This window comes from Sorghum bicolor, chromosome 7 (genome assembly GCF_000003195.3).
Source record: "Sorghum bicolor cultivar BTx623 chromosome 7, Sorghum_bicolor_NCBIv3, whole genome shotgun sequence".
Lineage (NCBI taxonomy): Eukaryota > Viridiplantae > Streptophyta > Magnoliopsida > Poales > Poaceae > Sorghum > Sorghum bicolor.
In genome coordinates, this window is record NC_012876.2 from 63,624,154 (window position 1) to 63,646,913 (window position 22,760).

Sequence of the window (22,760 nt, forward strand, 5' to 3'; positions counted from 1 at the left end):
GATCTCGATGAGATCTACAACTTTTTAATTTTAAGTTTTTCTTTTGAAGTCGTTAAGATGTTCAAAAAATTAAAGATGAATTTAGACCTAAGAATATTTTTGACTTTTCACACATACAGTTTGACATCGTTACAGTCTAATCTAACAGCAGTGGTGTGGAGGATAAAAAAATTTGGATCAGTGGCACTAAAGTCTGCTAAACTACTTTAGGCCTTGTTTGGATGTTGTCGGATTCACTTTAATCCATGTGTATGGGTGTGGATTGGGGTGGAATTTAGTTCAAGTTCCACACCAATCCACCTCAACAGTCAACACACGTGGATTGATGTGAATCCGACTACATCCAAACAAAGCCTTAGTGGTTTAAAAAAAATTATAATTTTTTATAATGGCTCACAAAGAGCAGTGGCACTGCATATTTTTGTTCACCATTCAGGCATCCATCAGGTTCGGCCCGGTTAAAAAGAGAGAGTAGCTAGCTCGCCCTGCTCCTCCTTGCATGCATGGTTCTTCCTCATTCCTCGATGCATGCATGCACCTAGCCGGGGGCACGAGTCCGACCGGCGGGACCGTAAACTTCTGATCATTTTTTCCCGCGCCATATCCTCCTTTCTCGCCCACCCGCAGCCAGCATGTGTATACCGCCCACCCACAATTAGCATGTGCATATGTCTGAAGTTTAGTTTGCCCGTGCATAAAGCCAACACAGGTGGAACAAATTAATTTTTTATTCTATCAAGTTGCATGTGGGAAGTTTTCTACAAACTAAAAAAAGTTATAACTACTAAACCGATTATCTAAATTAAATTCTGTTTCCACCATTATGTTTCTTATAATAAATCCTTCAAAACAAGATCTCACATAAATATATTTAGATAATTTTTTATTAATGAATATTTATTCTATAGAGACAGTTTTTTAACATGAGCATCGCTAAATACATCATAGAACACCATTAAATACAATATAGAACACCATTAAATACATTATAGAACATCGCATATATATTACGTGAATATCACTATAAAGTGAGCATCACTAAATGAACCATCGAACATCACCAAATGCAATATAGAACATCGCCAAATACAATATAGAATATTGCATTATCAGATATATATTACACGAACATCACAAAAAAATCGTAGAACATCAAAAAAATACCACGCGAACATCAAAAAAAAATCATAGAACATTACAAGTATAACACATGGACATCATAAAAAATCATAGGACATTACATATACTATATAAACATCATAAAAAACATCAAAGAACATGGCATTGTATACCACATGAACATTGCAAAAAAACATCATTTTTACATCACATCTCATGAAATATAGAAAAGAAAAAAGTAAATAAAAAAAATAATTAAGTAAGATAAAGTAGAAAAATAAAAAAATCTATAAAAACATAAAGAAAAAAAAGAAATAAAAATAAAAAAATAAAACTAATTAATGATAGTAAATAAAAAATAAAATTAAAAATAATATGAAAAATTGAATGAAACAGAACCAAAAAATAATATCACTCGCTTCCTATGATATTAGTCCACTAAAAAAATTAAACAGCCACCATTGGATCATATTGTAGCGTTTCAATCACATGCATGCATGTATGCCACAAAAAATAATCTAATTAACACCTTTGTAACCAGCACTAAATTAATGTGTTGCCAAATAAACAAAAAAAAGATGAATGAAATAAAAAATGAAAAAAGGGAAAAAATGAAGCACAAAAAGGAATAATAAAATAAAGAGGAAGATAAAAATATAAAATAACATAAAAGAAAAATAAAAATAAATTGAATCTATAAACATAAATTAGGGAAAAAGAAAAATAAAAAAAACGAAAATAAAAACAAAATAAAGAAAAGAAAAAATACCAAGAAAAAGGAAATAGGAAACAAAAAAGAAAACTAAACAACAACGGCAGGAGGGAAAATGAAAAGATAAATAAAAATAAAATAAAATAATAAAAAAGAAAAGGAAAGAAAATAAAAAAGGAAAGGAAATAAATAAAAAGATAAAGAAAAGAAAAAAACAACTTACGTACTTACCTGGGCATGGAAACAACCGTCGCGCATGCAAATGCGCCGCTGCTGCTTGCGTTCGAAAAGCATCATGCGGGGAGCAGAAGCAGCGGGAATCATCGGCCAGTTGCTTCCGTCCGAACGTCCGAACGTTCGGACGGGAAGAATCCCTCGTGGCCGGGGCCCGAGCGCGGTGACAGAGAGAGCCGAGAGGTGCCTGCGTGCTAGTAGATGACAAGATCTGCTCTATCTAGGCGTCGCATGCATGCACCTGGCGGGGCCCGGGGGCGGTGACACAGAGAGCCGAAAGGTGCCTGCGTGCTAGGCCTTGTTTAGTTCACCCTAAAAAGCAAAAAGTTTTCAAGATTCTCCGTCACATCGAATTTTGCGGCATATGCATGAAGCATTAAATATAGACGAAAGCAAAAACTAATTACACGGTTTAGCTGGAAATTGATTCTAGTTAGTCCATAATTGGATAATATTTGTCACAAACAAACGAAAGTGCTACAGTACTAAAATCCGAAATCTTTTCGGAACTAAACAAGGCCCTAGTAGCTGGTGGAGCGTCCGTAGCTGGCCCGATGACTAGGGGCGTGTTTAGATGTAAAAATTTTTTGGATTTTGATAGTGTAGTATTTTTGTTTTTATTTGACAAACATTATTCATTTATAGTATAACTAGGCTTAAAAGATTTGTCTCGCGATTTACAGACAAACTATGCAATTAGTTTTTGTTTTCATCCATATTTAATGTTTTATACATGTGTCACAAGATTTAATGTGACGCAGAATCTTAAAAAAGGTTTGGATTTTTAGGTGAACTAAAACAAGGCCCAGATCTGCTGGTGGTGTAGCTGTAGCTGGTGGAGCGTTCTGTAGCTGTAGCTGGTGGAGCGTCAACATCATCATCACGTGATACACCTGATCGAGAATATAAACAACAATTGTTTAGATCTAAAAAGCTTTTAGATTTTAACACCGTAATATTTTGTTTTTATTTGACAAATATTATCTAATTATAAAGTAATTAGACTTAAAAAATTCGTCTCATGATTTATAGACAAACTATGTAATTATTTTATATTTTTTATATTTAATGCTCTATATATGTGCCGCAAAATTCGATATGACGAAAAATTTTGAAAAGGTTTTTGTTTTTGGGTGAACCGTCGACTGAGCCTAGTTTGTATATATATATATATATATATATATATATATATATATATATATATATATATATATATATATATATATATAAAATGCTCCATAAAGCATTAAATATAAATAAAAAAATCTAATTGCATAGTTTGCCTGTAATTATAAGACAAATTTTTTGAACTTAGTTAGTATATAATTAGATAAAATTTGTCAAATACAAATAAAATGCTATAATAGCTAAAACCAAAATTTTTTAGTGGCCAAACAAGGCCATAATAATGTAATAATGACCCCTTCAACCTCAGCAGCTGCCGCCCTTCGTCAGAAAACATAACTGCTCCGCCCAGAGAGACCACATCATCCTCCACCAATCCTCCGGCCACCTCGCCCATTCTTCGCCGCCATGGCTAATCCAACACCTCAACTGTTCCAGACCCAACGAAGCGGCGGCGGCGGCGGCTCCGAGGAAGGAGACCACAACAGCAGCTCCACATCCACCCTTCCTATGAGGGAAGGGTGGTGGGCGGCGGCACCGCTCTTCCGTCTGCACGGCTGCTGGCTCACGGCGCGACTCGCTAGGAGCGTCGAACTCGTGCAAGCCGAGTTCAAGCCGCGCCCCGACGACGTCCTCCTCGCGACGTTCCCCAAGTCCGGCACCACCTGGCTCAAGGCTCTCGCCTTCGCGCTCATCAACCGCTCCCGCCATCCGGTCATCGTCACCGGCGACGTCGACGACGACCACCACCACCCGCTGCTCAGCAGCAACCCGCACGACCTCGTGCCGTTCCTCGAGCTGCCTGACCGGACCCTCCGCCCCGTGGCGGAGCTCGAGGCGCTGCCGTCTCCAAGGCTCCTGTGCACGCATCTCCCACCCGCGCTGCTGCCGCCGGGCATGTTGATGACGAGCTCCCGCGCCGTCTACCTGTGCCGATATCCCAAGGACGTGTTCGTGTCCTATTGGCACCACGTCGTCCAGACCCTGCGCCATGACTCCGGCCTCGTGGATTTCGACAAGGCCTTCGAGCTCTTCTGCGAGGGGGTCTCGGTCTGCGGGCCTGTCTGGGAGCACTACCTGGAGTACTGGAAGCTGAGCATGGGAAACCCTAGCAGTAGCAGGGTTCTCTTCCTCAAGTACGAGGAGATGATGGCGCAGCCTGCCAAGCATGTCAGGAAGCTCGCCGAGTTCCTGGGCGTTCCGTTCACCGAGGAAGAGGAGAGCGGCGGAGTCGTGGAGGAAGTGGTGAGGCTGTGCAGCTTCCAGAACCTGAAGGATCTAGCTGTGAACACGCATGGGGTGTCTGCTCAGATCGGTGCCGCCATGGCTAATCCCGTCAAGAACTCGTTGTGGTTTCGGAGTGGCAAGGTAGGAGACTGGAAGAACCACCTGACGCAGGAGATGGCACGCAGATTGGATTGCATCGTTGAGGAGAAACTCAAGGGGTCCGGCCTCACCTTTTGACAAGAAAATTTCCTGCGTTCCAAAGGAGACCTAAACTTTGTTAAAAAAAAATGTCATTGTCAAAAGTTGTCAATTTTATGTATCAACATATGTCACTACATCCTCTTTGGGTCTTGCAGGAGTGCCGAGTGTGCCCAGCTTCTTCGTGTGCTAGGCACCGGTAGATGTGAAGAAAAATGCAAATGGCATGTATTGGTGGTGGTTTGTCTTTTTTTTCCCCCTCTGCATATGTTGTGCGCCAAGCATCATTCTTTTTTTAAAAGCCATCGACAGGAGCATGTTGAGAGCATGTATTGATAGAGAAGGAGTACAATCAACACAAAAAGAAAAGAAAACCAAACAACAAAAGCAACCTTAATTAAGACATCTTGAAATTTTTTTGGTTTTTGGAATAAATTAAAGAAGACCTAAACCACCACCAGCAAAAGATCACCGAGGCATTGATGAGGTCACATGTATGCGTGACCTATCGCTGCCATTGGTAATACCATACTGATGCGCAAATATTTGGTAGAAAGAATGAAAGAGCAGGGGATAAATGTTCGAACATACAAGAGCTGGTATCATTATATAAGAAGAAGGGGGGAAAGGGCAAGAGTCCCTACAAACACCCATGCCATACACACCCTCACAAAATGATTACAATCAAGAACTCTAATTAATGTTCAGAATTTGACACAGTATATATGTTTTCTTCCTAAAGTCAGGTAAACCTGGCAGTTTTATAAACTATATCCTGTCAACTGACATACTTTTTCCTTTTGAACAGGGTCAGTCAACTTCCTTTGATTAGCATATATTAAGTTCTAGTGTAATTGTGAACTTGATTAACAAGAACTCTAATGTTCAGAATTTGGCACAGTACTGTTTTCTTCCTGAAGTTAGGTAAACCTGGCAGCTTTATAAACTAGCCTATCAACTAACACTTTTTTTCTTTTGAACAGGGTCATCAGTCAACTTCCTTGGATTAGCATACATATTAGGTTCTAGTGTAATTGTGAAAATGAAAATGAGGATAAGTCTAAAACTGCAGAATATCAAAACCATAAGCTCCCTGATAAATGTTCTCTCAATTAATCTTGCAGATTATGAATTTCACAAGAAGAATTAAATTTGTTCATATATGCATCCTTGCAAGAGATGTAAGAATTTTTTCAGAGACCAATTTTGAAGAAACATTTACTCTTTTAAAATATGGTTGTCAGTTGTCACGCAACTTGCAGACCTCTGATATATCGTAAGTGAAATCTTTTGAGGTTACAGTTTTCTGGTGGTTAAAGAGAAGTAGAGATGAACGATTTGGAGATTGGAATTTCGAACACAACTATTAGTCGAAAACCTTGTTTTCCACGACCATTAGCTTGACCGTATTAGTTGGTTGATATGCATATGTTTTATGGTCTCATACTAGGAGCTATGTTAGATATGAAAGACGAAACGACAAACTAAGGCTCAAATCCATGGACCATGTATATGATGCTAAATGGTAACATTTGGTGTTGTGAACAAGCATTCCGGTATTCGTAGCTGTAAGGCCTTGTTTATTTCCCAAAATTTGCAAAAATTTTAGATTCTCCATCACATCGAATCTTGCGGCGTATACATGAAGTATTGAATATAGATAAAAATAATAACTAATTGCACAGTTTGTCTGTATTTTGCGATACGAATATTTTGAGCCTAGTTAGTCCATGATTGAACAATATTTGTTAAATACAAATGAAAGTGCTATAGTGTCCATTTTGCAAAAAAAAAAAAGAAAAATGGAACCAAACAAGGCCTAACTGCCTAAGCAAACCATATTTCGTTCTGAATCATTTCTCTTTGAGAAAAACATGTTGATACTTCATTCTGATAGCATTGCCTTTTCAATTTAGATCAGGGCAGAGAATCAAGAGGCAGGGGAAGATCCTTTCTAGAACCAGATCGAGACCTTGATGGCTCAGGCACCGGTTGGTTTTCTTATCAATCTTTGTTCGGCAGTTTTGTTCTCCATTTTAGTAGAAATGGGGCCTGCCTTTTCACTTTGAACGTTGAATGATTTTTTTTTTAAAAAAAGGTAAATAAAATCCATGTCATCAACTTTTTTAACTCCCAGGGCAATGAATGTGCATAGACCTATATACAACAGAACAAGCATCTTACCAAACAAGTGGTGTATAATTTCAGTTATATGAAACCAGCAAGAGACGTATAGTATAGAATGGAGCATTGACTTGAACACGCCACAAACTAAGTCACCACAGTTTGCAGTTACCAAACGGAAGTCTGCAATGGTGCATAGTCGTGATGCAAAAGCCAAATACTTCGGTTCCAACAGGCTTGAAAAGACCAGACATTTACTCATTAGTTAAGACCAGACATTGCAGCAAAGTAAAACTGAACATCTCAAAAGCTTCAAGCATGACCAAATTCAGGACAGGACAGGACCCAAGACAATACAGAAACAAAAATAAAACTAGGCTACTAAGCGAACATAATCTCCTTAGCTTCACACCGGATTTGAACCATAGCTCCATAACTTTGAACCTGATCCGAGCGACAACATCCACCTCGCCACTATAGCCTTGGAGAGCTGAACCTGATAGTAAGTGACAATATCCTCCACATTGCCTCACATGGCAGCAAGTTCAATACTGAAAGAAGAAGATTTCAATGCCCCATTATGCTCGAAAATCTATAGAAACACTAGACCAAAATATCCAAACACCATATTCGGCTATCCTTGACCACTCCAATTATGTACACGGAGCCTTCTCACACAGTCATAACCCAATCCTCTGTCGTAGCTCATCAATAATTGAAGGGAACTCCTGACCCAACTGCACAAAACCCTTGGTCAACACAGCCTTCTTAAAATTCTTCTCTGATGCAAAGAAGTCAATGCACTTGTTCTTCAACTCTAGGCAGCTATACATTTCAGCACAAGCTAAGATTCCAGTAACCGTATCGACAGAAACCCCTTCTCATAATTTCTGCGCACACATAAGCTTAAGCCGGTCCAATGCAAACCGGTCAGCCGTAGCTAACAGATGCTGCACCATCTCAGAAGGAGAGTCCCCAAGCTTGTCAGCTCCTGGGAAGGCATCTGTGTAAACAAACCAAAGCATGGCTCTGAATGTTGTTGGGGCAATGTCGTGTAGGGTGATGGACGACATTGTGGACTCAACCATAGGACCAAGGAGACCAAGGAGCTCGGCTTTGAAAACCAGAGAACGGGCAGCAAGCACCGCTCGGTGTGCATGGAATGTCTCAGTTCCAATGACGGACGAGACATCTGTCCCATCCGAGCTATCCAATAGTGAGCCAAACTGTTTTCCAATGTCTGAAGCTGGCACAGGAATAGATTTATCACAAACAATCATGATGACACATATAAAGGTGAAATGTCCATTTGTCACGTACTCTCTCTCTCCAGATCACTCCGTAAAATGTTGTGCTTCCAGGGGATCCATTCAGGACAGTCACTTTTGAACAGACGAAGGCCAGTTAATGGACGAATGGAACATGTTCCTGAATTCACATGACGTGGCTGGCCATTCCTGTGCAGTAAGAATGTCTCAAACATGGCATAGACGTTTCCGGATTCACTCAGCCTTGCCAGACTCGTCTTCCCCACACTGAGAGAAGATGACCTGCCACATGTGGCCACCAGCGGAGATGACATCGGCGTTGAAGGAGTTGAAGATTGGCTCATAGTGTACTCTGAATTCGTGGACAGTGGAATCAATGGTCTGCCTCTACAGCCCAGCCAACCGACGTCACTTGCTCACTGCATAAACGGGAACTAAACTAAATCTAAACCAAAAGCAATGGCACTCAAATCTAGCAATCGAACATCACAAAATGTGAGGCTTTTAATCCTCCCACTTGCAGAGTTGCAGTCACACATCAGGTCAACGTAGCACCAAATAAGTCTGAAACGAAATCCGCAACCTGCAGAAACTGAAGCGCGCACGAGAAGGATACTCACTTATATGCTGCCGGAGGTGGCGGTGGCGATGGCTGGTGACAGCACCTGCACCTGCCTGCTGGTGGCAGCGACCCGAGAGATGAGTCACCGTGGCAGCTCCTCCGTCTTCCGCACTCTAGACTTAGGTCCTCCGGCTGACCGTGAACGTGGCCCCGTCACCACCACCGTCACCTACCCGGCTCCCGCATCGAACCTCCGCGGGACCTCGCCGTCTGTCGCCTCGCCCGCCGCTAGGGGGTTCGTCTCGCTTCTGCGGACTGTGGTTGCAGGCGCAAAAGCGGCCGAGTTGGGAATTGGGAATGGCCGAGTGTCGAGCGTCCGGGTGCGGGCCTAGGCCTGGGCCTGCATTGGATGGGCCAACGGCGCTGCCCAGCTTTTCCACGGCGAAGTCTGAAGCCCAGGAAGGAATGGCTTTGCAGCTCCAGGGCCAATAAAAGAAAAAGGTCTACTTTTTCTCCCTAACTTTTACGAAAGTTTGTTTTTCCTCTCTCAATACCAAAATCGGATAAATTATGTTCCTTAACTTTTCAAACCATGCATTTTACCTTCTTAGAGCGGTTTCAAAGATGGTTTTGCCACATTGAATAGTGGTTTTGCTACAATGACAGTGGTTTTGTCTTTTTTTTTAATTATTTTGGCTGCATCTTTGAAAAATCATAGTAAATCATAAAAAAATTATAAAATAGAAAATCTAATTTCGTTAGACTCCACATAAGCAGATCTACACAATTAACATATAATATGGTATGCTTTAGTACAAAGTTTTTGCTACAAAGGTTTTGTCTTTTTCTTTTTTATTTGTTTCGGCTAAATATTTGAAAAATTATAGTAAATTACACAAAATCTTAAAATATAAAACTTAATTTTGTTAGACTCCATGTGAGCATATCTACACAGTAAATATTTATTATGGTATGCTTTAGTATAATTTTTTGTTGTAGCTTTAGATATATGCTTTTGTGTAATTAATTGAAATAATTCATAGCTGTAGCTTCTATAGTTATTTTGTCAGACTAAAACATACAAATATTATATGTTCATTATGTATATATATTCATGTGGAGTCTAAGAAAATTAGATTTTATATTTTACTACTTCTCTATGATTTACTATGATCTTTTCAAAGATTCAACCAAATAAATAAAAAAATAAAAGGACAAAACCTTCATAGCAAAAAATTTGTACTAAAGCATACCATATTATATGTTTACTATGTAGATCTAGTTATGTAGAGTCCAAAAAATTGAATTTTCTATTTTATGATTTTTCTGTGATTTACTAGTATTTTTTAAAGATTCAGCCGAAATAATTAAAAATGAAAAAAAAAGACAAAACCACCGAAACCGTCTTCGAAACCGCTCCAGGGAGGTAAAATGCACGGTTTGAAAAGTTGATGGATGTGGTTTGTCTGGTTTTGGAGTTGACGGAGGGAAAGTGAACTTTCACGAAAATTGGGGGAGGAAAAGTCGACTTTTTCCCCGATAAAAACCTTAATGAATTGGGTTTGGTGACTAGGTCAATTACACTCAGTTCAGTTTGTTTCCACTAAAAAAACTCAGTTCAGGTTTTTTTAAGGAAAAATTATCTGATCTGGATGAAGGTCAGTTTAGAACTTTAGAATCAGTTTAAAGTTGGATATCCAACAGCACAAAAAACTATATATACAAATTAAATCAATTTTGAAAAATCTGAAAAAAAAATAGCTTGATATCTACTTCTAATAGGAAGTAGATACAAGAACATCTCCAATAGTTTGTTAAATAAACTTATAATTTTTTTTGCAGGATGAAAAAATTATTCCTCCAGCAACTTATATCATATTAAATTAACTTTGTGTCTGTGCACATTTAGAAAAAAGAGGCTTCTACACGTAAACATACGTGAATGATTGACATTTAGAAAGATTTTTTTTTTTGCGACAAAACATATAGAAAGATAGGCTTCAATATGCAGACATACATGGATAACCACTGCTCTCTATATCACTTCTTCGTATCGAATGGATGATCCTTTATTTATTTGTCTTAAACTTTAGTTATGAATCTATAATAATGTTTTTTAAAAAAACTAACCTATAATAAATTCTAATTATGGGTGTGCCGAAACCAAAAAAATTTCTATTTATCTAAAAAATATCATTGTGCACCCTCGATCTTTCTCAACATCACTTCCATAAGATCAAAAGTTATCTTTACCTAACGAAAGATTGGACAAATATGTTCCTATTGTAGTTTACAAGATACATGTGCTTTCCTACTTATTGCGTAAAAAAAGAGAAGTGGACGGCCAATTCTGGACCTTCATCGCCGAGTGACGACATAAAAAAATCTAAAAAAACATAATTACAATGGTATAAAATTTGAACAAAGGGAAAGAATGTAAAAGAAATCAAACAAAACACAAAAAAGGCATTTATGTTCAAACAAATCACTAGCTCATCATCTTCTTCGGTCTACAGTCTTTGATCGTCTTGCGATCGGGACGACGTGGAGGTCACTCTGGTTTGAACAATTAACCTCCACAGTGACCATGACGATGATTCCATCGTGTCGAACATGTTGAAGTTTTACGAGAACAAACGTTAAGAATGATAGTAGCTCAGTTATGTTACGCCAAGGAATCGGTGTTGCCTTCTTGCTCGAACGCATGCTTCAAGCTGCCTTTCACGAAGCTGCCGCTCCACGTGGACGCCGACGTCAAGCTGAGCTGGCTCGTCGTGGTGCCCGCCGTGGTCGACATGGTGTCGAGCCCCCCGTCGGTCGCCGGCCACACGAAGGACGGCTTGAACGGCGGCACCTCCGGCGGCGGCATGGACCCGAGCAGGATCTGCAGGATGGCCGGCGTCTTGGGCCGCTCGGCGGGGGTCGGGTGGCTGCACGCGAGCCCCAGCAGGATCAGCCGCTCCGCCTGGCCCACGTCGAACGCGCCGTCGAGCCTCGCGTCGACGGCCTCCAGCGCGCGGCCGTCGCGGTGAAGGCGCCACACCCAGTCGACGAGGAAGTGGAAGCCCTCGATGTCGCAGCGCGGGCGGCGGCCGCAGACCACCTCGAGGACGACGGCGCCGAACGCGTAGACGTCGGACTCCCTCGTCGCCTTCTCGGTGTGGAAGCACTCCGGCGCAATGTACCCGACGGTGCCGTGCACGCCGCCGCCGGCCTCCTCCATGTACGACGTCTTGTCGGTCTCGATGGCGCGCGCCAGGCCGAAGTCGCCGAGCCGCGCGCTGAAGGCGGCGTCCAGCATGATGTTGGAGGCCTTGAGGTCCCGGTGCACCACGCGCTGGTCGTACTCGTCGTGCAGGTAGTGCAGCGCCGACGCCACGCCCCTGACGATGTTGTACCGGAGCTCCCACCCCAGCAGCTGCCGGCCTGCCGCCGCCGCCGCCGGGCTGAACAGGTGCTGGTCCAGGCTCCCGTTCGGCATGAACTCGTACACCAGCAGCAACTCGCCATTGTCGTGGCTCCACCCTGCCCGTCAAAAGAGAGATAGCCATAAACATGTCGGCGGCAAAAGCTTAATTAGTTTGAACGCAAAGTGGAGAGTCAACAGAAAAAAATGTTGTGCGCACATGGATCGCCTAGAAAGACGAGCGAGGGCATTGCGTTCAAAGAGGCATTGTTAGTGGGGCATTCCATGTGCGAGATGGGATGAGAACCGAAGCGCGGTTGGATGAATAAAGAATGGAGAAATGGGCGGCGGCGCGCCGGCGGTCGGCGGCCGGCGGCCGGAGGCCAGCGAGAATGTGGGGCTAGCTAGCTTGCTTACCGACGAGGCGGACGAGGTGCTTGTGGCGGAGGCGGTTGATGATGCTGAGCTCGGAGAGGAAGTCGTTCTGTCCCTGCGTGCTGGCGCGGGAGAACTTCTTGACGGCCACCTCGACGGCGCTCCCGGCGCCGCCGGGGCTGGTATGGTCACCGACCACCACGCCCCGGTACACGACCCCGTACCCGCCCTGCCCCAGCTTCATCTTCTCGTCGAAGTTGTTTGTGGCCTTGCGGATCTCGCGGTACTCGAACTCGCGCGGCCCGCCGGCGAGGCTCCGGATCATGGTGCCGGTGATGGCGCTGCTGCTATTGCCGCCGTCGTCGCCGTGCACCTTCCGCCGCTTCACCACGCACACGTACGCCAGCACGGCGGCGCCGACCACCGCGACGACGCCCACGGGCACTCCGACGGCGAGCCCGAGCGTCCGCCTCCTGCCACTGCCATCGCCGCCGTCGTCGTCGCACGGGAGTTTCTCCAGCGTCATGTTCCACGCGAGGACGCAGTTGAGCTGGTACTTGCTCCCCGTGGACGCCGCGAACCCGAAGTAGGACCACTCGGCCACGGTCGCGCCGAGGTCCAGCGGCGCGGCGAGCACCGCGCGCCGTGGCTTCGGTTTGCCCGCCACCGCCATGCGCACCGCAATGCGGCGCGCGGCGCCGTCGTAGTCGACCCAGACGTTGTACTTGACAGGGTCGACGGGCGAGATCTCGATGCCGAGCGGGCGCAGCGAGGCGGTGGCGACGGAGACGACGCTGTTGACGTCGAGCCCGACGTGGTTGTCGTCCGGGTCGTACGCCTGCTTCTCGGTGTCGAGCTCCACGGCGACGATCCGGTTGGTGGCGTTGCCGTCGGTGGCCGCGTTGGTGAGGCCCAGGTACCCGCCGGAGCTCCCCACGGGCGGCTCGTCCGTGGACGGCGCGATGAGGAACGCGAACCCCTCCGCGGGCTCCGTGCCGTTGGGCCGGAACACGTTGACGGTGAAGACGGTGCTGAAGGACGCGACCGTCTTCTTGCCAGAGCTTGTCGCGTTGGCCTTGTCGCGGTGCCAGAGCTTGAACGGGGTGGCGTAGAGCACGCGGCCGGACTTGTGGGTGAGGTAGGTGGCGGCGTCGTTGAGCGAGTCCGGCGTGATCTGGAGCGCGCCCTGGTTGATGTTGGCGTCGCCCAGCACCGTCACGTTGACGACGCGGTTCGCGGAGACGAACCGGGAGAAGCTGAACCCGGTGACGTTCCCGCCGCTGACGCCGGGGGCCGCCGCGGTGGCATTGGTGGAGAGCGAGGTAGAAGCGGCGGCGACGGCGCTGGTGCTCGCGGCGGCCAAGAGGAGCAGGTGTACGAGGAAACGGGCGGCGGCCATCAACCGCGAGCAAGAGGGCGAGACGACCACTGTCTGCCGCCCGTGTGCAGTGCCAGCCAGTGCGGCCCGGCCCGGGCGCCCTCCTTATTTCCACCCGGTTTCTTGAGGCTGACAGATTAGATTCGCTTCGCTCGCACACCGGTAAAGATGACCACCCTATAAAATTTTGAAGCTTTTTTTCTTTCAGTAGCACAAAGCTGCGTCCACACCAGTGTGTGTCCGTGTCTGCTCTCCTGCCCTGTCCTCTTGCGTGAAGACGACGGAGAGAAGGAGAGATGAAGGTGCCGTGCAGTCTTTGTTACTGTATCATTTGGGTCCTGTCAACCTGGCACGGCTGGTGTATGCCCTTTTCGGATCAAAGACATTCCAAAAATGTAACCAGAAAATACAGTAGCATCCCGGTTCTGTTCTTGCTGAAACATTACACGATTCTCCAATCCTTTTGAAAGATACATGATCATGCATGAGCATGAAGCTGCTGGTGTGGATGTGGATGAGCCAATTGGGCAGATGATGAGAAGCAGCATGTGGTGTGGAGTGTGGTGATGATAGTGTGAGTAAGTGAGTGAATAAAATGACTGAACATGATGCCCTCATGCCCATGCTGCTATCATGCTTCGTCAGTTGAAGAAATGTGAAGGTATATGCTCCAGTTGGTACGGGAAGGTACGGTCTGCAATTGGAATGTAAGGCCTTGTTTATTTCCACCCAAAAGCGTCACATCAAATCTTTAGACGCATCACGCATGCATGGAGTATTAAATATAAACGAAAATAAAAACTAATTGTACAGTTTGGTCAAAATTTACGAGACAAATCTTTTTAGCCTAGTTAGTTCATGGTTGGACAATAATTACCACAAACAAACGAAAGTGATACATTATCGCGAAATTTTTCCCTTCACGAACTAAACATGGTCTAAGATTCAGTTCATTTCCCTGGATGAAACTTGAGCTTGCTCTTTGTCCTTTTGTTCGCAATCGTAGTGGTACTACTTCTGTATTTGCATACTGTAGACCGTAGTTCATTCGCCGTTTCTTGTTCAGTGATGACATCTTCACCTTCAAATGTTCAGCAAGACAGCTGTTGGCAATTAAATTGGACCCAAGCCAATTTAAATAGACCCATGATATTTTTGTCTAGTCTAAGAAAAACTTCATAAAGCACCATAATAATAGTACCACATTGGTTTTCCTATGGGATAAGACCACATCTACCCCTTATAAAATAAGGGGTACATAGCCAATTGAGTTCCCATCAATCCAATCGACAAAACACAAAATACATTTATTCTTTGTCCTAATTTCTTTATTTATCAACCTCTCTTGTTTGGCACGTCCTCGGTGAGATTTCCTAGGCGGTCTTGCTGGTTCTAGGAGATCCTCCACATGCTTCTCCCCGATGAGTCTTCCCGGGAGAAGTTCGGGAGGTTTTTTTCAGCCAGGAACGGGCTCTACATTGGCCTTATCGGTCTCTTGATTGGTTTGGTCAATTACGCTACGTTCTGCTGCGTTGCAGGTTGATCTACAACCTCTTTGGGCGAAGGCCCTCGTTGGTATGTTGGCTTGGAGCAATCTTCAGCGTCAACAACAACAACATTAGGATAAAGGAGAACTGCACAAGCACCGGAGAATCCGAGCTGCAGCGGCATTTCCTGACGATCTCCGTCCTCAGCTCAGACTCCACGCCGGGGCTCCGGCGACGTGCAGCAACTGCAGGCTGCAGCTAGTCGGCTAACAGTTTCCTGCAGCGAAGAAGGATGACCAACCTGCAGCTGCGAGCGACTCTGACGAAGTGACGAGAGATCGTCCCGTCCGTCCGTCCAGGTCAATCTCTGCTCTTCAACTGCTGCACTGCATGCATCATTCATCAGTTTTCACACCAAGAACTGTACGTGGCCCGCACATGGCGCAGCCGCCAGCTCCGTGCAGGCAGGCTCGAGCTGTTTTGTTCTGCCAATGGCACTTTCTCATCTTTCTTTCCCGGGAAAAAGCGATCAGATCGTCTCGCTTTGGGCTTTGGCTTTGGGCTTTGCCGTGTGAAACTGACGCGGCGAAGAGACTGAATCATCAGGTGGAAAAGAAGATGAGATGCAGTGCGAGCTGGTGCCGGCGACACCACTTTTGTTCAACAATCATAGGCCTGGCATGCAGCTAGCACCTATTATACCAAAGTACCAAACTCTATTTTTTTTTTCGCAAATGCTGCAGCGAATTGTGGCGAAGTTTACTGCGTCAAGGTAAAAGACTAAAATGGAGAGGAGGAGAATTACAGTGAGTTCAGAATGGGAGGGAGGAAATGGTACCAAAGAGTGTCTTCTTGCTGGCATCGTCGTCACACACAGCTCGCAATTGGTCCAGATTCGGAGTCATCACCATGACACCATCGTTGGTGGTGATGGAATGTACAATGTACCCAAGATCCCAAGTAGTACCCGCTGAATTGTCGCTTTTGTTTGCCCTCTTTCTAAGATCGGTCCAGTCGTCCAGACAGTTCTGCGATTCATAATCAGTTACCTATAATGGCAGGTGACGTGCCCACATGCTAATGCTATGCTACGCACACTCAGTGCATCAACAGAAAAGGAGTGGAAGTAACATTCGAGCATCACGAACGTTGGATCAGGATCCAACCATTCGACCCGTGCTAGGTACCAACGCTAGGGAGCGCTAGGGGCAAAAACACGTATAGGCGTCATGAGTCTGCCGTGGATTCACGGAGGGTTTTAATCAGGTTCAAGTCCTTGACTTGATATGGGTATTTGTATTTTTTATAAATTTATTTTAGAATTTAAGAGCGCTATACGTTGAGTAGTAGGCGACGTCCTCGTTAGCAGCGAGGCGTCTGTGGTGATTCGTGAATCTCGTAATCTGTCATCTCAGTCCTTCAGAGGTGCTTATAGGGTAAAGATTTGTGTATGTATATTCATAGGTGTAAGCGTACATGCGTTGTAAGTGATTACATTGTACGGTGTAATTTTTTTTTAAAAGAAAAAGCCTACGATGAACAGAGATAAAAGATTTAATATTAACTAGTGAGTACGTACCGTATTATTAGTTGATGTGAAGCTAAAATATTCTTCTCACTATATATCTTGCCAACCGTTGCATCTCCTCATTGTCAAGCCGGTCCCGTAGGGACTCGGTATACTTAAAAATATCGTTGTACTTTTTGTTTACTACCCCCAACAGTGACCTCTTGCGCTTTTCTTCTTGCACTTCAGCAAATGGAGGCACCTTCTCCTTCTTTTCTACCGGAGTAGAGGTTTTCGGTGGAATCCAAACTTGTCTTTTTTTTTTTGAATGAATCCTAACTTGTCTTGGTTCAGCTTATACCCTTAATAGTCACTCTTGGCTTCAATTGACACTAGGTGGCATAAGCAGTATCAATCAAGGTCTCCCTCTTCCTAGGAGGAAGGATAACTAGGGGCTTTTCACCCCTCTTGTTCCATAAAAAAAAAAGAATGTCAAGATCCTTGCTCACGATAATTGGCTAGGATTCAGCTGATCATCGAACCAGGGACGGATCCAGGATTTTGGATCAATGGTGTCACTATGAATTTGTGAACCGACAATCACAGCTTATAGTAAACAAATAATACACTAGAAAGTTGATATGGTTTAATAGATCAAAGTAACAGATCAATGTATACATATGCATAACATATGTTTACCTCTTATAAAAGCATTTTGCGGTTGCGATTTTCCATCTTTTGAAAGCGATCTATTATAACTTTGTCTGGGATTGTTGCTAGAAAGGCAGGCTCAACAAAACAAATGATGCAGTCATTCATAAACTTGTTGCCAATACAGTTGCGTGATAAAGTCTTCACTGTTTTCATTGCTGAGAAGCACCTCTCTACAGATGCTGTGGCTACAGGTAAAACAAGTACTAGCTTTAGAAGCCGATAGACCAAAGGAAAAGCCAGATGTTTCTTTGTATCCACTATAAGCTTGGCAAGTTCAGTAATGGTGCTCAGTCCAAAAAACCTTTCATCAGCTTTAGTATTGTCCATGTAAATAGGAAGATCATGAGCAAGATCCTTCAACTCATCAGAATTGAAATCATCAGGATACAGCTTAGCTAATTCTATCAAGCTCTCCAATTTGAAATCAACAAAAGAATCTTTGGGACTAAAAGCAGCCATGTAAGTAAGCAAATTAGAATTTGGGTAAAACCTTACCTGATGTTGATGTGTGCTCCCGCCGCCAGCCGCCGGCTGCTGTATGTCTTGCGAGTCTTCGTTCTGAAGGAAAGGAAGATGGAGGGACTCCTCGTCTCCTGCGTAGGATATTTTCTTTTAGCTGGACCTGTAGCTCGTGATTGGGCTTTGTAAATTTATATGATAAATGGGCCGGTGGACCAAACAAAAGCCTGCTCAATTGCTCTTGCCTCTAGAGTCTGGACTCCATACGAATACTGAGGTCACGTGGTGAGCTAAGCTGCTATCATCAATATAAAATGAGAAAGGTATACATGGCCCTAATGACAGGCACTGCTGTCCGGTGATAGCAATGACTCTATACTGGGTCCGTCACTGCATCGAACATACGCTTCTCTCCTCCAATCTTTTCATTGGAACGTGAGAAATTGGAGGCATAGACAATGGGCGAGAAGTGGTGGCTGCACCAGGAAAGGTGGCCTGCCCATAAAAGGTTTGGCTGACCCATTCCAACCATTAAGAGGTACTCCCTCCATTCTAAATTATAAGCCATTCTAAAAATTTTGGAGAGTCAAAACATCTTAAGTTTAACCAAAATTATAGAAAAAACTATAAAAATTTATGACATCAAATAGATATACTATGAAAATATAATTAATAAAGAACCTAATGATACTATAAGTCAATATCATAAATATTATTATTTTATCATATAAATTTGGTCAAACTTAAAATACTTTGACTTTTTAAAATTCTTGGAATTGACTTATAATTTGGGATGGAGGGAGTCTTGGAGGCAAAACATTGACCGCTAAGGCTTCATCTCGTCACTCAAAATTTCTTAGATCAGTCCCATATGGAACGATCTGCTTCCCCTTATTTCCAGCCATTTGCGGATGGAAGAGGAAGACTTAGATGAGGCTTTTGAGAAGAGATGGAAAGGCTTAGAATGCTAGTGTCAACTAGCAACGAAGGAGGATGAAGTGTCTCATATCGCAAAGGGCTTTAAGGTGGGCCCATCTAAGGACGAAATTGCTACCGTTTCAAGACACCATGTTAATGGAACAACCTACGGATTTGAGAGCAAAACATATAAGTGAGGATGATGTGTGGCCATATTGCCAGGGACAGGACCTCATGGAGGCCATATTCTCCTTGATCCAAATGCAAATTTTAATATTAGCACCTATTCATCAAATCTCTCCAAGCTGTTTATCCCATCAGTCTTCTCTGTAGAAATCGGATAACTCTCTACATCGCACACAACTTTATCCTTGTAGTGTTGCACGTTGGACTGTATGCTCAAGTTTTACTAAAGCTGCCTCCCTCCCCCTTTGATTCTACCTCACGCTCCAGCACTGCACATTTGCAGTTGGACTGCTAGCTGATTTGGCATTCAAGTGAGTTTATTTCAAACAAAAGTCCATTTCTTCCTAGAAATAGAAAAAAAAAATACTCCTTTGTTTCAATTGAATCAATCTGAAGATTTTCGTTAAAAAAAAATCAATTTTAAGATCTGGCTGTACAAAACTAAAAATTCTGACTAGCCAAAACACACCCTGTCCTGCTTCACTGAAACAACAGATGCAGGTCTCCTAATTAAAACTTCAAGTGCAGGTGCGGCTGTATTATGCCCTAATGCACGAACTAAACTTCTTAACGAATTCGATATCTACATGAATATATATTTACATTTCACATGTAAAAGTTCTTCGAAGCTACTGTAATCATGCATCAACGGCCGGAGGAGAGGGCGGGGAAGTAACCGTCGCTGCTGTTCGGCGCGGTTTGCGGCTGGAAGCTGTCATAAGAGGTGCTCATGCTCTGCGTGGCCCGTGTCAACACGCCATCGCCGCCAGTGCTGGTGCCGCCGGTGCCGCTCGTGGTCACCTCGATGTCGCTCAGCTGGAATTGCGCTCCTCCCTCCGGTGGCCAAACGAACTGCGGTTTGAACGGCGGCACCTCAGGCGGCGGCGCGGCCTTGGAGAGCACCTGCAGCACCTGCGGCATGGTGGGCCGGTCGCCCGGGTTGGGACTGCTGCACGCCAGCGCGAGCAGCAGCAGGCGTCCGGCCTCGTCGTGGTCGAACTCGTCGGCGTCGAGGCTCTGGTCCACGGCGCCGAGCAGCGCGCCGCGGCCGTGCATCTGCCACACCCAGTCCGACAGCAGCGGGCACCGGGTGTCGCCGGCGCGCAGCGCGAGCTGCCCCGTGACCACCTCCAGCACGAGCGCGCCGAACGCGAACACGTCCGTCTCCCGCGACGCCTTGTGGCCGACGGAGTACTCGGGCGCGATGAACCCGCGCGTGCCGGCGACGTGGAGGTCGGTGAAGGCCTCGCGGTCGTCGTCGAGCACGCGCGCCAGGCCGAAGTCGCCCAGCCGCGCGCGGAAGGACGCGTCCAGCAGCACGTTGCTGGCCTTGACGTCGCGGTGGAGCACCATGCGGGTGTACTCGTGGTGCACGTAGTGGAGCCCCGCCGCGACGTCGCCCACGATGGCGTACCGCCTCGCCCAGCTCAGCACGGGCCACCGCTGCTCGTGGACGCCGCGCCGGAACAGGTGCTGGTCCAGGCTGCCGTTGGGCATGAACTCGTACACCAGCAGCAGCTGCCCTTTCTTGTAGCACCAACCTGACAAAAATGCAATGCAAGTGACGCTGTCCTTGTCAGATCAGAATGGAAAAAAAGAACAAGACGCGTCTCATCGTCCAGTGGACATCACTGCACGTTCGCTCTAACAACTATAACCTACTCTGTAGGATTTGTTCAATGGAGATGCCGTGAACAACAGAATACTGAGTTTTTTTTCTTGGTATACGATTTCATCAACGCGTCAGAAATTTGGTACAAAATGTTGCCGTTTCTACTTGCCAATCACTAATAACTCGTCAACGCTACAAAATGAAGTTGCTGGTTGTTTAGCCTAAAGCTACTAACCACCTAAAGCCTTTATTAACTGATTCAAAAATGGTTAGGAAGTCTAAACTATTACTGCATCTAGTCAAGTTTCGGCTCATGATGAACAAAAACGATGATGATCATCAGCTACCCCTGATCATACATTGCAAAAATAAATCACATACCAATGAGCGGGACGATGTTCTTGTGGCGCAGCCGGTTGATGATGTCGACCTCCTGGAGGAAGTCGGTGACGTCCTTGCCGTCGTCCCGGATGAACCGCTTCACCGCCACGTCCATCGCCTCCGGCCGGGCCTCGTCGGCGGGGAGCACGCCTTTGTACACCATGCCGTACCCGCCTTTCCCCAGCCGGAGCCGCTCGTCGAAGTTCCTGGTGGCCTTCTTGAGCTTGTCGTACGCGAAGCCCCTGGGCATCCCGGGGAGGTTGCTGAGCTGCTGCTCCAGCCGCTCCTGCCGCCTCTCCATGGACCGCCTGGCCCGGAGCTTCCTGGCGAGGAAGAAGGCGGCGACGCCGACCGCGACGACGGTGACCGGCACTACGACGGCGACGATGACGACCCACGTCGTGCTCTTCTTCTCCGGGATGACCTCGATCGACAGCGTCCAGTCGAGGATGCAGTTGAGCTCGAAGTCGGTGCCGGTGGACGCCGTGAAGCCGACGTAGGCCTGCTCCGGGACGTGCTCGCTGAGGTCCAGCGGCGAGTCCAGCACCGGGGACGCCGGCTTCGGCTCGCCCCTGACGCCGATGTAGACCGACACGTGCCGCGCCTCGCCGTCGTACTCGACCCAGGCCGTGTAGTTCTTGGGGCTGCTGCTGTTGGTGGCGATGCGGAAGGCCGTCAGGTTCGCCGTCTTGACGGACACGACGGAGCCGACGTTGAGGCCGACGTGGTTGTCGCTGGGGTCGTAGTCCTGCTTGGTGGTGTCGAACTCGACGGCCACGAAGCGGTTCCTCGCCCTCGCCGCCGGGCTGGATTCCAGCGTGGCGTTGGTGAGGCCGAGGTAGCCGCCGTAGCTGCCCGGGGGAGGCTCGTCGCGAGACGGCGCGACGACGAAGGTGAGCCCCTCGCCGGGCCGCGGCGACGAGTCCGGGAGGTGGAACACGTTGATGGAGAAGGTGCTGTTGAACGACACGACCTGGACGCGCGAGGTAGCACTGCCATTGCCGCCGCCGCCGCCGTCGACGTCGACGTGGGACCACATGGTGAAGCGGCGCTGGAGGAGCACGGAGCCGGACTTGTTGACCATGATGTCCTGGTAGCTGCCGACGTTGGCAGTGTCCGGGGAGACCTGGATCGCGCCCTTGTAGATGCGAGCCTCCCTGCTGAACGCTAGCTCCCGTTGCTCCTTGGAGTTGCCCTCCTGGAACGACGTGTAGTTGTAGGTCGCCACCTCCAGCGGCTGCAGCTGCCCCGGCTCCTGCGCGCGGCATACCATGGCGCGGAGGCAGAGCAGCGAGACGACGACGAGGAGGCAGCCCAGCAGAGGAGAGCGACCACGTCCGCCGCCGCATGATGCAGAAGGCGCCATGGGCACGGGCAGAAAAAGTGCAGCGCAGTGCAGGAGAAAAAGGGCTGAAAAAGGCGAGTGCGAGAGCGATAGGAGGGGGAAATCCACCGTGGTGGTGCCGAGCGCTATTTGTATTGCCATGGCATGGCGGCGTTGAATGGTGCCTGGAGGCACCCAACGGGTCAACACCCAAGAGGGGGAGGGTGCCTGGGTTGGTGGCGGTGCGCGCGCACGACGCGAACTTGCCGGGCACTTGCGGCGGCCGTCTCGACGGCGAGGCACGAAACGTGAAGGGACCACGACGGCGTACGGACGGACGCTTGGACAGCGACGTGCTGCTGCTACTAGAAGAAGAACACACGTAGGGACGGGACCGGAGCGGAGCCAGACGGCCGGCAGAGAAACGATCCGGCCCGGGCCCGG

General features: G+C 46.6%; 3 protein-coding genes and 1 long non-coding RNA gene across 4 annotated transcripts; 1 reads left to right on the forward strand and 3 right to left on the reverse strand.

Moving 5' to 3' along the window:
- On the forward strand, positions 3,465–5,020 carry LOC8081353 (cytosolic sulfotransferase 5). The gene has a single exon (XM_002444712.2). The coding sequence runs from the start codon at positions 3,599–3,601 to the stop codon at positions 4,652–4,654; it is 1,056 nt and encodes a 351-aa protein (XP_002444757.1). The 5' UTR covers positions 3,465–3,598; the 3' UTR covers positions 4,655–5,020.
- On the reverse strand, positions 7,018–8,900 carry LOC110436784. Its single transcript, XR_002454628.1, has 2 exons — positions 8,628–8,900; positions 7,018–8,426 (listed from the first exon to the last, which is right to left on the reverse strand). It is a non-coding gene; the product is annotated as an uncharacterized LOC110436784 (long non-coding RNA).
- LOC8055820 (probable L-type lectin-domain containing receptor kinase S.5) lies at positions 10,786–14,117 on the reverse strand. The gene is made up of 2 exons (XM_002445836.2): positions 12,393–14,117; positions 10,786–12,094 (listed from the first exon to the last, which is right to left on the reverse strand). Exons 1-2 carry the CDS (start codon positions 13,747–13,749, stop codon positions 11,235–11,237), a joined length of 2,217 nt encoding a protein of 738 aa, XP_002445881.1. The 5' UTR covers positions 13,750–14,117; the 3' UTR covers positions 10,786–11,234.
- Positions 19,374–22,471, reverse strand: LOC8057898 (probable L-type lectin-domain containing receptor kinase S.5). The gene is made up of 2 exons (XM_002445837.2): positions 20,993–22,471; positions 19,374–20,540 (listed from the first exon to the last, which is right to left on the reverse strand). The coding sequence occupies exons 1-2, from the start codon at positions 22,356–22,358 to the stop codon at positions 19,645–19,647; spliced, it is 2,262 nt and encodes a 753-aa protein (XP_002445882.1). The 5' UTR covers positions 22,359–22,471; the 3' UTR covers positions 19,374–19,644.

Bases quoted from the DNA above. Each gene is read 5' to 3' on its own strand.
- LOC8055820 (XM_002445836.2), bottom strand. From the start codon at position 13,749: ATGGCCGCCGCCCGTTTCCTCGTACACCTGCTCCTCTTGGCCGCCGCG. The intron at 12,095-12,392 runs GTAAGCAAGCTA...TTTGACGGGCAG, and splicing joins GCACCTCGTCCGCCTCGTCG to GGTGGAGCCACGACAATGGC.
- LOC8057898 (XM_002445837.2), bottom strand. From the start codon at position 22,358: ATGGCGCCTTCTGCATCATGCGGCGGCGGACGTGGTCGCTCTCCTCTG. The intron at 20,541-20,992 runs GTATGTGATTTA...CATTTTTGTCAG, and splicing joins GAACATCGTCCCGCTCATTG to GTTGGTGCTACAAGAAAGGG.
- LOC8081353 (XM_002444712.2), top strand. From the start codon at position 3,599: ATGGCTAATCCAACACCTCAACTGTTCCAGACCCAACGAAGCGGCGGC.